Genomic DNA, 14,101 nt, shown 5'->3' on the forward strand with positions numbered 1-14,101 from the left:
TTAACCTCAAATTTCATCTCCAATGCATGATTTTATGGTGGCTCAAGGCAAACAATATTTTCACACAGCCTTGAATGCCACCGTGGTAATAAACCTCCAAGAGAAGACACGCTCTGCTCTTGCATGAACACCCCTCCAATTACTGATTGCATTCCTCCCCCCACTGATCATCAGCTTTTCATAACAAAATTCCCAGTAGCTAGGAGGAGTGAGGTGGGAGAGTGGGGGTGGTTTGTTCAAGTGCTTTCAGAAAACGTGAAACACGAACTCATGATGTATATAAACTGTGTGACTTTCTATTGCGGTGATGCCGGGTCTAGCACCAGCATCCACTTAGCTGGCCCCAGGATGCATCTGTCATCCACAGGACAGAAATTTTAATCAGGTCAAAGACAGTGGCTATAGATTGCCATGGGCGAGTATATTTCCATTACTAAGACCATGTTTAAGGGTTTCCGGGGACATCAGCAGTACAGAGCCCTTGGGCTGGGGAAGGGAGACTAGGCTGGAATCAGCTGTCATGGGCTGATCATCAGCCACGGGGATTGGAAGTGACTGCTGGACCGAAAAGCTGCAGCCACGGCTCCTTGAGGCAAAACCCTTCTATGGCTGAGCCCACAAGAAGCTCAACCCCCAGTATGTGACATAGCTGGGATGTGGCTCTGCACAGAGAGTTTGTGGATCACACAGACTATAGCAATCATGTCCTTGAGCCCACTGGGAAGTGCTGCAGGACCCTCAGCTCAGGGAGCGGTGACGTTACCTGCTTCGGCAGCTGGGGGAGTGGGAGTCAGAGCTCTCTGAGCGAGAGTGGCAGTGGCGGTGGCGATGGCGATGAGATTTCCGGGTGCGCCCACGAGAGCTTTAAGAAGCAGAGAGGAAAACCACCATTAGTCTAGCAGACTGGGGGGATGCAGGAGCCAGCAGCTGGAGGCTGAAGTCAATAACATTCAAATCAGAAAGGAGATCTGCGTTTTAAACCAGAGATTGGTGTATGAAACACTGTGCAGGACACCAAGGCATGAGAAATTCTCCATCCCGCCACAGCTACGCCAACATTAAGGCAAGCCATTCTACCAAGATCTATGCTAGCATTTTAACTACAAGCTATTAGGATGGCTCTGTAGCCTGCTGGGGGCAAGATCTATGGACTAACATGCAGGACTGCAGCAGACAGCACCAATTCTTGCTGCTTTCAAGACTTTAAAGAGCTGTGTGCTTGCCTGCTCATCTGCTTGCCCTTCATCCTGCAGCCTATCCTAAGACAGCCAGGAAACAGTCTGCGACCTTCCCACCGCTAAGCCTTGTTGGGGGAGCACACCATGCCCCCCCAGCCACCCATTGCAAAATTCCAACCCTCGCATTTCTTGTTCCAGCCCTCTCTGTAGTGCAGCCTCCTTGTTAAAGAGCAGATGCAGGACAGGTTCCAAATAACAGCACTCAGTAACGCTCTCTAGGTGGGAGGGTCTAGCCAGTCCTACGGGCAGCTCTTATGGCTGCTATACAAACATAAAGTACAGCTCCCCTAACCGCAGCCTGCGCTGTGCACAGTTCTTGCTTGAGGGGCAGGACCATTTCACCTGGCTTCTTATAGGTGCCCAGTCACTGCTACTCCCTTTTCTGACAAGGCCACAGGACAGTTACCAGCAAACTGTGTGCAGGGACGCAGGTTCAGTGCCCGGCTGCTCTTCCCTTTGCTCCATTCAGGCTGTTACTGATGGGTTACCTGGCCCTATTACTGAAGGGCTGTTGTTGTCCACTCCAACAGCTGAAGTCCTGCATGCAGAGAGCAGGGTGATGTGGGTGGCAGGCTGCCTGTCACCTGTGCCCATTCCCTCTCATCATTGCCCTCCACCACAGTTATTTTAGATCTGGTAGCATAACCATCTGCTCAGGCTGGCATCGCTGTGCCAGCAGGCAAAGCTAATGATGGGGACAGTCTGGTTTCATGGCCACACTATACCAGTCACTGACAGCACTAATACGACCTGCTTGGACACCATTTAGCACTTTGCCACTATAAAAATTCAGCAAATCAATTGCTTGAGAACAGCATCTCCTTTAAGACCTCCAGGGTAATTGCTTGAACTCCGCCTGGCCGTTTTCTCTGCTGCTTTTCACACCCTATGATTATATTTTTAAAAACTTCACATTTTGGGATCCTCCTTATTTCCATACAGCTGAAATCAGCAACACCGAACATCTCTTCCTCACATGGTGGATTTGTGTGAAAATCCCCATGTTTGCTCTTCACTTTCTGCATCAGTCCCTCCAGTTTAAGAGTTTTCCCTTTCTGCAAGAGGAAAAACTGGTCCTGTGTGATTTAGATAACCAGTTGCTCAACACAAAGATAAGCCAAAGCCACGTGATTATACAAAAATCCTGATCCCAGATGGCTTAAGGGATCTAGCTGATCCACACCCCGGAGCAATAAGAAGGTTTGCAGAAACCGGGAGTGGCTCAGCTCTGATTTGTGAGCTGAAAGATGAGGGTTAAAACGCCTTGGCTGGTTTATCCCTAAAGAGCAATTCTAGCAGCTCTCGTTCCCCTAGGTCAGTGCATACAGGCGGGGCACCTCATCTTTGTTTTAATCACACTGTTCAGCTACTGCATACTGGCCAGTGCTGCTTTGGGTTGGGGAGATGCCTGCTTTCATTGATTATTGAGGAAGCAGAGATTTCTAGGTGCATAGAAGCCCAGTTTGAGGAAAAAAAAAGTGGCTGTGCTGCTGAACATGCAGAAATAACAGAGAAAAGGAGATGGGCTTTCTGCATGCAAGAGATGTCCTGTGCAGGCAGCACAATGCCCTGCAGCTTGTGGATTCCCAATCTCTTCAGTCCCAGTGCGTACTGGGGTGACCTGGCAGTGTCAGGGGCTACTGTCCCTCTGTCTCCTTTCTGTCCAAGAGCTAAAGGTTGTGTTGGGAAGAATTAACGGGCGAGTCCTACTAATACCAAACAAACCAGCAGATTTCCATCTGCTAGCCTAGTTTCTATCTCTAGAAGGGTATTCAAGTCCCAGCAAGGCTAACCAGAGGTTTGGTGCCCAGGGTTCAGCCCCAGAACTGTTTCTTTGCTCTGAAAGCAGGTGAGAAGCCGCAAGTTGCAATTCCCAGGAGAAGACAGAGAAGGAAGGGAAAAAGCAGAGAAGACTTACAGGCCTTCCTTCCAGCCCTGAGCAACCACATTTTATACCACACCCCTTCACTGTGTCTGTACCATAGGACAAAGACTGTGCTCTGCTAACACTCCAGGGCAGATGGGAACCTCAATCCCAGATTTTTACATCACCTCCAAACAATCCCTTCTCTTCTCTAGTCCCCATTGCCTTCTGGTCCCATTCGGCTGTGCTGTATATCGTGAGTAGCCCCTACTGTAACCTCCGAGACCAGCAAGCAAGGAGGAGCTAAGGCCCTTCTCATTAAGTGTGCCAGCCAGCCCTTTGGGCACTGCGCTCTGCAGATCCGAGTTCCTCCTCTCATGCTGCCCTCATCAGAAAAACTGGAGTCTCTGCTCGGGACTGGATGAACAAGACTCTGTACATCCTTGTGAGATACAAAGAAAGTACTGAATGAGGTGGCACAAAAGAGAGAGAGGAAAGATCTCCAGCCTCTACAAACCTTTTTCTATTCCGGCAAAACCAGAATTGCTGGTTTTAGCTGTGAAATAATCCTGAGAATTGCTTAGGGCTGCGCAGCCGGTGTTAGCTCCAGGGGACCCACCACATCAAGCACTTCCTAGCACCACAGCTCTGCGCAGGCAGGGCAGGGAACTCCATGAATTGCTACTTACTGTTTTTTGTGTTTTCTTTCTTCCTTTCTCTTACTTTTGGGGCTTGAAGAACTAAATAAGAAATGGCTAATTAATTCGGAGATTTCTGTTCTGATAAAAAGCTGCACAATCACACGTCAATGTTACAGCTAGATTGCCCAAGAGCGTGCAATAAAAATGACAGGGATTAATGATTCTGCCACAGCACAGGGGGTCTGAGTGCCTGCTGACAAGTCTAGCTTGTGGGCTTGGCCAAAAAGGATTCTCAAAGGGATCAGCCATCCTGGTGACTTTGTGTTCTCCCATAGAGAAGATGAATACTTCTTGATACTGTACACACACGTACTAGAATCAGGAGAGTTCTTCCAGTACACACCTGGAAAGCCACTGACTCTGTTTCAAAGATGGGCACTGCTGGGGGATGTCATACTGTTTGCAAATAAAACCATAAGAGAAATGAAGTCTCAAGATGCAGGATGGAAGCAACATGGATAAGGTTGCCAGGGGCTAGGTTATAGCAAGAGGCCTTTCCCAGTTATGTGCTTGATTGCACAGTTGGGCTGGAGACATGATTCCCGTGGGGTCTGAGGAATGCATAAGGCTGAATAGGGAGAGGGTAGCCCCCGACCCACAGGGAATGGAGGGACCCAGGGGGATTCCACAAGGAGACACAGAAGAAAAGTGCCTTCTGCCCCCACCCAGTGAACATCAACCTTGTGACATCTTGAAGAGACCATTAAACTCGTATTTCTAAGGGACCACCCACACTTTCTCAACTCTTACCTGTGTCTTCTCTTCTTTGAAGATAACCTGCAAGACACAAATAGGGACACTGAACACAGGGTCTCACAAAACTGGAAATTTGAATCAGAGACAATGTGTTTAGGCCCAGCATTAGACTGAGCACTGTGAGAAGGTCTCATGTACCAGTTGGGAAGAAGGGCCCTGGCTCTCCTTTAGCCAGCTGGCAAGGGAGTAGCTGGGAAGTGCTGGCTAGCACACTCTATGAGTAATTGAGAATATGATCCTCACGATAATAAGTCTATAGAGATCAGACACATCCCCTGTCCCTGGTGAGTCCTTTTTCTATGCCACTGCCTCCACAGTCCTGCACTGCACTTAGTTTGAGGATGCACAGATGAACCATTCCCTGGTTTTCTGTATGAAGGACCAAGTAGCAGTCAAAAGAAAAACCCTTTCTATATAACTCCAGAGCAGCCTCACAGCCAAATTAGTGTCACGCCTCTGCCTTGCCTCCTGGAGCATCGCAGGGATGACACAGGAGCCACTGTGCTGGTGGTCCTCATAGAAGACCCTGGGGCATGGAGGACACTCTGCCTTGCAGCGAGGCCTGGCCGCGGTGCACTGCCCAGCCCGCTGTGTCCCACCTCAGCTTGGAGCACAACATCCTGCAGAAGACATGGCCTGAAGTCCTGCCTAGAGGGGCCGTGAGACTGCCTGTGGCCAGGTCAATTGGGATCTGTTAAGAATCCCTCCCTGGGAAGGAAGTATTTTAAAAGAGTTTCTGTATCCTTGTCTCTCCTCCTCCCTCCTTTTTTCTTCAAGATTCAAGCTCAACTTTTCACCCTGTTAACCGTTTTTGGTAGCTTCTCTCTTTGGTTCAATATATTATAAATACATGAATTTTCCAAGGGAGATGGCATTCACTGTTCTCTTCAAATATTGATTTAACGGTTGAGAGAAAACAGTGAAATATTTGCAATTTTAAAATTTAATTGTGCTCTTTAAATTAAAATGGGCTTCAGAAGGGGAATGAGGAGGCAGTCACCTGGGGCTGGGAGGGAAGTCTGAGATGTAGATGTGGGGAGCTGGTCTGAGCCTTTTCCTGGTCCAAACGCTGACACTTTCTGCAGGCTGGGGGAGAAGGGAAAGGGACTGGTACAAGCCCCGAGTGCTGATCCCATTGACATCCCAGAGGGTGGGAACCATGTGAAACAGGACAGCAAGAACAGCAGGCAGAGGCTCTGCAAACCTTGCACTGATTTGGATCATGTCTCTTCCCCAACACGCTGACAGCTCATATTTATGTTTGCACTGGGTGTGCACCCCATTTCGTGCCCTCCTTGCCCAGAGGGGTGCCGGCTCTGCCTGTCCTTGGCTGTCTGGCTTTCACCTCTCAGCAGGGCCCTGTCCTCTGGGCGGCCATTTGAGGGTTTGATGTCTCTCTCTGCCTCCTGACACTGGGCTCAACCAGCTGCCGGCTGGCAGTAATGTCTTCCACCTCTTGTCAACCCCCCCCCAACAACCTCTGCCAGCAGGAAATTACATTTTCAAGGGAAAAATACCTGTTTCTTTTTCGCTTCTTGGAGCTTTTCTTCTTCTTCTTCTTCACAGGCGAGGGGCTGTAGGAGGGAGACCTGAGGAGGCAGAGGAGCTTTAGAGACCACAGGGCTCCCCGCAGCCCTCCCCAGCCACACCAACCCTTACCCCGCCACCAGCAGCACCCCCCCGGGGCGGAGAGGGGCCGGGGGTCCCCAGGATGGGCTGCGGGGTGAGTCCCAGCCCGGCCTCTACTGCCCTGAGGGGAGGGAGAGAAAATGGCGGCACCTTTCCGGGCCTGTGGAAACCCTCAGCCCCTCGCACCTCGCTGTAGAGTATCCAGCCTCCATTTTACACCGACTTTCTTCCTCACACACAGCTGAGGGCGGCCTGGCCCCTCCTGCCCCACACGCCTCCACGGCCACCCTTACCTCCTTCGCTTCTTGCGGCCGGATTTCTTCTTCTTCTTTTTTCCCCGGGCGGGTGGTAGTGCACGCTCCCCATCACACGAGGGGCTGAAGAGTGGGGAAAAACAAATAAAAGTTAAAAATAATGAAAATAAAAATAAAACCTGAATGAGCTCACATGGGACTGCGCTCTCCCATCACCACCTCAGGGACATCTGGGGCAGAGAGATCAGTTTTCACAGTGGACCTGGGGCGTGGGCAACTGCTTAATTACCCTCTAACGAATAATTTGGTCACAGTTTAAATGAAGTGTCTCCTCTGCGGGTCTAATGGAGATATAATGAGACAGCTACTGTACGCCACGGCAATGCCGGCTGATTATTTAAAATGTGTTTGCTGAGGTTAACAACTCCGTAACAGATTTATAGGTTTTGTTGCTCTTTGTAAATATGCTTTAAATAATTAATTGACATTTAATTTGCATACAATAATTATTGCAACCAGATGCATCTAACTTTAATAAAAGACTTGACATATGTTAAATAGCAATTGATTAGAAATATATATATTTATTGAGATGCTATGGTAATTTAATGAGATATGCATCTTTTACACAGTTGTTAAACCTTGGAAAAAAAAAATCTCCTGTAAATTAATTTCTTTTTTAAACTTACGATACCGAATTGCATTCTGTTTCAATGAAAAGCAAATACGACAGTTAAATTAATTCAGAGCACTGGGCTGAAAATGACAGATACTCTGTGCCTACTCGTTAACCAAAGCAAACGCTTGTAAAGTCGGGGGCAGCTGGCAGTGGCCTGTAGATCCCCAAATTGGCCTGAAGATCCTCAAACTGACTTCCAGATCTGTCTGTGGATCCCCAAATGGATCCAGCGGTGAGGTTTGCAGGGAGCACAGCCAGCTCCCCAGGGCCTCTGCAAAACTGTGGACTGGCAACCCTAAGGAAAGGGCAGACACTGTTGGAAATGAAGGTGCTGGGTTTGTGCCTCAGTTTCCCCACTTCTCTCCCCACAAGCAGGACTTGCCGCTAGTGGAGAACGTGTGAAAGAGGCCCCACGTTTGAAAAACACTGTGGGATCTTCGCTATAGAAACAAGCCAAAAAATTGAGAAGTTTCTGCAGAAAGAATAAACATTATGTTTAATAATAGTCCTAGTGCAGAGCAAATGTCACAGCACATTGACCTGTCAGTGTCAGGGAGGACTCAGGCTCCAGACACTTGCTCACCCAGGGCTTGAATTACTACCAAAATCACACTGCCTTAGAAAGCCAATTGCTTAGTGCTTTTAATACACTCTTTTTTTCCTTCCTCTCCAAATTGCTCTGCAAAATGAAACTCTATGCTAATGCTTCAGTTGTGAACTGTGAATAACTGTGCTAAGTGTTTCTGGTGCAGTAAATCCGAGGTGCAACAACACCATGGCTCCAAGGAGCACCCAGATACTCCTTCCCACTCTTTCTCCTCCCAAGGATTTCACGAACCAGCAGAAGTGCTGCTGAGATATATGGTACACTTTGGGCTTGGTGGGGATTTTTTCCTGCATTAAGGTAAAAAAAAAAAGTGTTTTCCAAGTCCACTCATTGTTGCTAAGCTCAGACATATCCCCAAAGCCACCCTAAGGGTCTGTCCGAGACCAGGGACCCATCTCAGCTCCTCAGTTATGAGGATGCTCAAACCCAGCTACCATGTGCTTTTCCCTAGCACAGATTTGGGCTCCCAGCAAACAGGTCTGGGGGTGTCTCAGCACCCCCTTGCCCAGGGCCATGGCCAGGCACTGCCACAGCCCAGGGAGAAACCTCTGACTGTGCCATGTGGCTGCAGGCAGTTTCTGTGGAGCCCCTCACCCTCTCGCCTTTTGCCTTTGATGTGGAAGCTTTCTCCCTGCACTGATCTGATTTTAATTGTTTCTCTACGATTGTAATCAAAGTCTAATTAAAAATACGCTTTAGATGATTGTTCCAGTTAGCCTGAAACCTGAAGATATGAAATGTGCTTTCTTGCTCTTTCTTTTCAGAATCTTTAACCAAGTGGAGAGGCTTTAATCCCAGAGACAGTTTAGCAGGCAGGGCTCAGAGACCCTAGCTGCTTCATTTACAATGTTCAATTCATTTTTCCCCTCTCAAGTTGTCAGGGGCTAATAACAAACTGGTAACGAAGCCGTGTCCTGTTGAAGCCAATGCTGCTGGTCTGATCCAGGCATGGGGAGAGGAGAATTTCTGAGGGTGATGCCCAGCCAGGCGTAGCCTGTGGTCCTGGTAGCGCACAGGGATGCTGGCAGGTTGCCTGTCTTCCAGCCAGGACTACTTACAAGGGGGCTGGTAAGAGCAAGACGTGGAGTGGAAGTGAACTGCAGGTTTGCAGGTTTCTCCCTGCAAACACACACAGGAGTTTCATACAATTGCATACACTTGCTGTACACTAACACAGTGATTTAAGCCACCCCCAGCTCTCACAGACCCCCAGCGGGGCTGGGTGAACAGTAACAGACACCTCCTCTGCCATTCCCCTGCTTCGGGGTGACCCTGCTCACAGCCCTGGCTCCTACCTGCGTGACCTGCGGTGAGCATGGTCTCTTCTCTCCTTCCCTTTCACACAGCCATTGGTGGTGGAGGCCTCCTTGACTGCACGGCCGCTCAGCTTTTCGGGACGTCTGTCCTCCACGGGGTACGGCAGGCAGCTGAGCGTCCCACTGCAGGAGCAAGAGGAGAGAAAGAGCAATAAAGAACTGTCTAGCTGGGCTCCTTGGCTGAAGGTTTCCCATGTACTGGGGAACCCCCTTTCCTTTCCGCAGGCAGGACCTGTGCTGCTGTGAAGGAAAGCTGCAGGCTGCTCTCATGCCTCCTGAGCCTGCGGTGCTCAGCTCTGCGGTGGGAAATGCTCCAGAAAGCCCCATTTCTAAGCCAAGCCAAGCCCCAGCGTAGGGCGTGTGGTGCTCAGCTTTCAGGCAGAGATGCCACAAACATTGCGCAGCCAAGAAGCAGCTGGAGAGCCCCATACTGTGGGAACAGCACAGGGTTCGGGTCCAATACAACAGCAACTAATCAGATCAGCACCTCTGATCATCTTCCTCTGCGTTGGGCGCTTTAGCTCACCAGCTCTACAGAGACAGCACTAGTCTTGCACTCCAGTAGAAAAAAAGCTTTTGCATTTTAAATACCACTCTCCAAACCTGCTATTGCATTTCTAATACCTTGTCAGCACTCAGAAGCACTCCTCCCTGCTCCTACAAATAGGGCGGTGGGCCACTAAACACACCTGGTCCTGCTGAAAGCTCAAACTGGAGAACTTAGGACAGCCCAGAAGAGCTTAGGGGAATCACCTGGACCAGGCAGGTGCCTGCAAGAACTCTGGCGAGACCATGAGACTTAGCAAGGAGCAGAGCCAGGGCAGGGAAAGCCTGGACTGAGAGGTCTCCAAGAAACACTGGGGCTTGGGCAGGGCAAGCTGAAATGGAGAAGAGAAGCCAAATGGAGAAAACAAACCCAAATGAGCCTGAGCTCAGACACTTGAGAGGAAAGTAAATAAGTTTCCAGGCCCTGCAGCTGTTTATTTCAAAGAACAGAAAGATTAATTGAAAGCCATAAACCATGCTTGGCAGGGGTGCCGAGAACACTATGGTGTTGGTGTCATCCAGAGTATGATGCGAATAAACAAAGCAAGCATTAGCATGTCCAAGTCCAACCTGATGGTGGGTTGGGCTCAGTTGGCAGTGAAAGTGTCCCCATTTCTTCCATTATCATTTTGAAGGCAATCTCAGGAACGGGCTGTGGGTGCTGCTTTGGGGTTTAGCCATCCCCAGGTCAGCTCTGCAAGGTCCCACTGCTGTGTCTGCCACCTGGCCTACCTTCTCCCTTCAGAAAGCAGCACGCTGAAGCCCCCAGGCCATGTGGACCCCACAGGAGCAGGGGAAGGCTGGGATGTCACCCTGCCAGCTCCGCAGCCACAGTGGCTCAGGGATGCTGGGAGGGTGCTTTAACTGCAGAGACCGTCACAGACATCGCATATGGGCTGTGGGGATAGGAACAAGGGGCCGGGGCCAGGTGCATGCTGCACACCTCGTTGATTAAATGGGGCTAAGAGGGTGGTTAAAGAGCAATGTGATGCTAAAATGGTACATTAGCCCTGGTTAGGCATGGTCAGAGGTTTGCATGCCCCAGGGAACATCCTGCTGCCTGCCCCAGCCATGAGCAATACTTTTCAGGGCTGGAGTTAGCACAGGAGCACCTGCAGAAGAAGGGTCACCCCCCTCTTTCCACCTGTGTTTTCTCTCATAGCTGACTCCTTGGAGCCCAGCTCGTAATGCCAGAACATTTAAGGATGTACATCAGCCAAAGCGACAGGGGTCAGTGGAGAGAAGCTGGGTGAAATATTTCTGGCCCAGGACATACAGGATGTGATGGTCCCTCTGGCTTTAAAAATCTATTACTCTGCTTGTAATAAACCCCCCAGTCACTTCCCAACATCTATGTTATTTTTAACCATCCGGGAAGCTACATGGTTAATTGCTTTCTTTGTGCAAGCTAATTAGTTTGTGGCCTTTCCCGAACCCCTTTTAAGAACAGTCTTCTGAGGCTCAATCATTAGGATCCATTAAAAATGTCCCCAAATTAATGACCTGTGCAAAGTCTGGGCTGGATTAGCTCCAGCAGCGGAGGCAGGAGGGTTCCTCCCCGGGCTGGTGGCACGCTGGGGTACTGCTGCCTTGCAGGAGGGGCCCGGGCACAGAGGGCCATGTCCCTCTCACCCCAGCCCCCGCTCCCACTAATGGGATTTTCAGGTCCTGGTGTTAAAATATATTGGCCTTGAGGCAACCAAGGACTCCTGTCCTGCAACACACTGGGAACCATTTCTTCTGGGCTTGGAAGTAGTTATTGATGGAAATAATTATTCTCCAATTCCATCAAAGGCTGGCTTCGTTTCAACCAAATGGTCTCCTCTGATGAATGCTGAGAGTCACTAACACTCTAAACTGGCTGGTAATCCCCTTGCGTTAAGCACCATAGACATTGATTGAATATATATATAAAAACATACTTATTTTTTTCTGTCTTTCATGACTAATATAAAAGTGCTTGCAGTTTGGTGTGAACAATTATTGTGGCCTCAAAGGAGAGGATTATCACACCTTCCGCTGCCAGTCCCCGCCTGCAGAAGGAAGGAGAAAGCCTCTGTGGGTGCTTTGCTGGAGCCGGCCTCGGAGGGCAGCGAGGGTGCTCAGGGCAATGCAGCTGGAAGCGCGGGGCTCGCTCGGCACAGGGGACGTGCTGCCCACAGAGACTTGTGCTGGAGCAGGCAGGAGGAAGAGGAGGCAGGAAGGACGCCCAGGGTTTGCGCTGCTGGGGGGCAACACTGCTCCACCATCGCAGCCTCTCTGCCCGATGTAGGGGTTGTATGTTTGTCCCTAAGGATGCATACCTGGCCACGGGCAGCCAGGTCAGGACAAGGCAGCTGCCCACCCATCCTGCCTGTCCTCAAGTTTCTCCATTACCGTTAGACAATTCAATTGCTTCCACTCATTTTTCTTTTTTCTTTCTTTCTTTCATGCAGAAATCAAGCCCATACATCAGACCTGTCCAGAAGCAGCATCCCTGCTCCTGACAGGGAGACCCCACGCAGCGGGGCACCCACCGGGCTGCCTGCAGCCAGCTCAGAGCAAAACATGCCCTGTGCAACCTCCTGCCACAGACAGCTCGCCTTGTCCCTTCCCTTCACAGCAGTCTCCAGCCCAGGAGGGGTTTTTTGGGCTCATGGCAGTTTTTGCCAGCTTTTCATTAGCTGGAAGGGAAGCAGCAGGCAGGCAGGGCTCTCGCCTCTCCCACCAGTCCAAGCCTTTCACCGCTTTTCACAGCCCATCTCTGCATTTTGGTATCAGATTTGGGCTCTCCCGTGTTTTCCTTCCTTAGCAGAGGGAAATGATCTATTGCCACTCTAATAAGAAAGATGCAGAAAAGGTCACTGGAGGGAAAGAACCCAAATATTCCTAATTTGAAGGGGGGCAACATCACCGTAAAACACTATGGCCATTTGGAGGGGAACAGGGCAGGTAATGGCACAGAAGGTGGGGGGACCCTGTTAACCAGCTACAAGGTGGGGAGGTCCCTGCTTATTTTTGCAAACTGCCTGAACCACTTCCCACAAACCTTTCCCAAAGGCACATTGTGTTTCTGAATCCCACTGGGCTCCCTGCTGCTGGCAGTGCCTCACAGAGCCTCACCGCCTGATGCCACCCTATCCTGCCTCCCTTCCCCAGGGGGCTGGCATGTCACCCCCAGTTTGTAGTGGCACCATGGAGACCAGTTAACCACGCTGTGGCCCCCACACTCCACAATGACTCCCTTTGGGACTGGATGTCATTGTTTGCTGGGAAGGGTAGAAAGTCACTGACAGGCTCAGCAGGAAGGTTTTACACTGGGTGTCATACCGGAGCCTGAGGTGGCCAGATAAGGCCACTTCTCTGCAGAGGCCAAGGAAAATGAAGGGCAGGGGAGGTCCCACAGGGCATTTGCAAGACCTGGGAGATGTGCTGGGCTCAGCAAAGACCCCTTATGGAAGTTGTTAAAGACATGCTGTGGCCTCCAGAGTGAGTGAGCCCCACGGGTGAGTTCTGGGGGCTTAAGCCAGCCCAGACATAGGAAAATATTCCCCCCCGTTAGCTCGCACGGGATTGCACTGCCCTTCCTGCCCACGGACAGATCCTGGCACCCTTCACAGAGGATGGGGCAAGGGCACGAGGCATTTGTTGCCTCAGGAAGCAGAGCTAACTCACAAACAATCCCTGTTCCTCCATCCTGGGCCACTGCACTCAGTGCCATGGCCAAGTGCCATCTCATCAGGCCATGAAATGTGGCACTTGGTGACACACGCTTCACTGGGAGCCGAGCCCAGCGACACCCATCCCCTCCAGCCCCGCAGTGACGTGCAGTCAGTGCGGGTTTGGTGTGCACTTGAAATCCCTGCGTGCTGGCGTCTCAGCGCTGCCGGGGCCAGGCCGCTGCCCGCCCCTGCCTTCAGGGTCCTGCATCCCAGCCAAGCTCCTCTGCCCCAGCCCCACAGCATTCTCCTGCCACAAAGTTTTCATCAATCGTTCTTTTCCCCTGCAGTAACTCATCTCAAGAGGAGACAAAAGCCAGAAAATTGCCTTCCTAGTGACCTTCCAGCTGCTGGACCCCATCACCAGGCCATCTCCCAACCTGCAATGACATCGTCTCTCACCTCTGCAGATCAGGATCCAGAAGTCCCAGCCCTTGGTGGCCTTGCTGCAGCCCCTCTGCCCTTTCCAGCTGCTTTTCAAGCAGCAGTGTAAGCGCACTGGGGCTGGATCATGCTAACCAAGTCTTTTTTTTTTTTATCATTTATTTTACTTTGCACATGCGACTGGGTTGGGTGCAGGATGCACCCAGCCCCATACAGAAGCAGTTTGGAGGCCCAGAGCACTGGCTGCACTTAGCAGACCTGCACTGACAGCATTTCCAAGCTCAGGACAGAGTATTTGGGAAAGTCAATATGGAAACTTTACTGCCTTGCCCTTTCAGCCCTGGCTGGCTCCATGTTCCCATCATCCCTACAGCCCCTGGTGAAAAGGTAGGAGCAGCTGCAGCCAACCGGAGCTCCGAAAATGAAAAA

The 14,101-nt window shown here is 50.7% G+C and overlaps 1 protein-coding gene across 1 annotated transcript in view; it reads right to left on the minus strand.

Annotated features, from left to right (window-relative positions):
* The window catches only part of SRRM4 (serine/arginine repetitive matrix 4), a 50,248-nt gene that overhangs the window by 19,826 nt on the left and 16,321 nt on the right, over positions 1-14,101 (minus strand). Inside the window, exons 2-7 of the mRNA XM_074843919.1 lie at positions 9,024-9,167; positions 6,482-6,565; positions 6,077-6,148; positions 4,554-4,580; positions 3,792-3,842; positions 764-862 (exon numbers count right to left, since the gene is read on the minus strand). Of these exons, the coding sequence (XP_074700020.1) occupies positions 764-862; positions 3,792-3,842; positions 4,554-4,580; positions 6,077-6,148; positions 6,482-6,565; positions 9,024-9,167 (477 nt within the window). The remainder of the gene's footprint in view (positions 1-763; positions 863-3,791; positions 3,843-4,553; positions 4,581-6,076; positions 6,149-6,481; positions 6,566-9,023; positions 9,168-14,101) is intronic.

Source organism: Strix aluco, chromosome 18 (assembly GCF_031877795.1).
Source record: "Strix aluco isolate bStrAlu1 chromosome 18, bStrAlu1.hap1, whole genome shotgun sequence".
Classification (NCBI taxonomy): domain Eukaryota; kingdom Metazoa; phylum Chordata; class Aves; order Strigiformes; family Strigidae; genus Strix; species Strix aluco.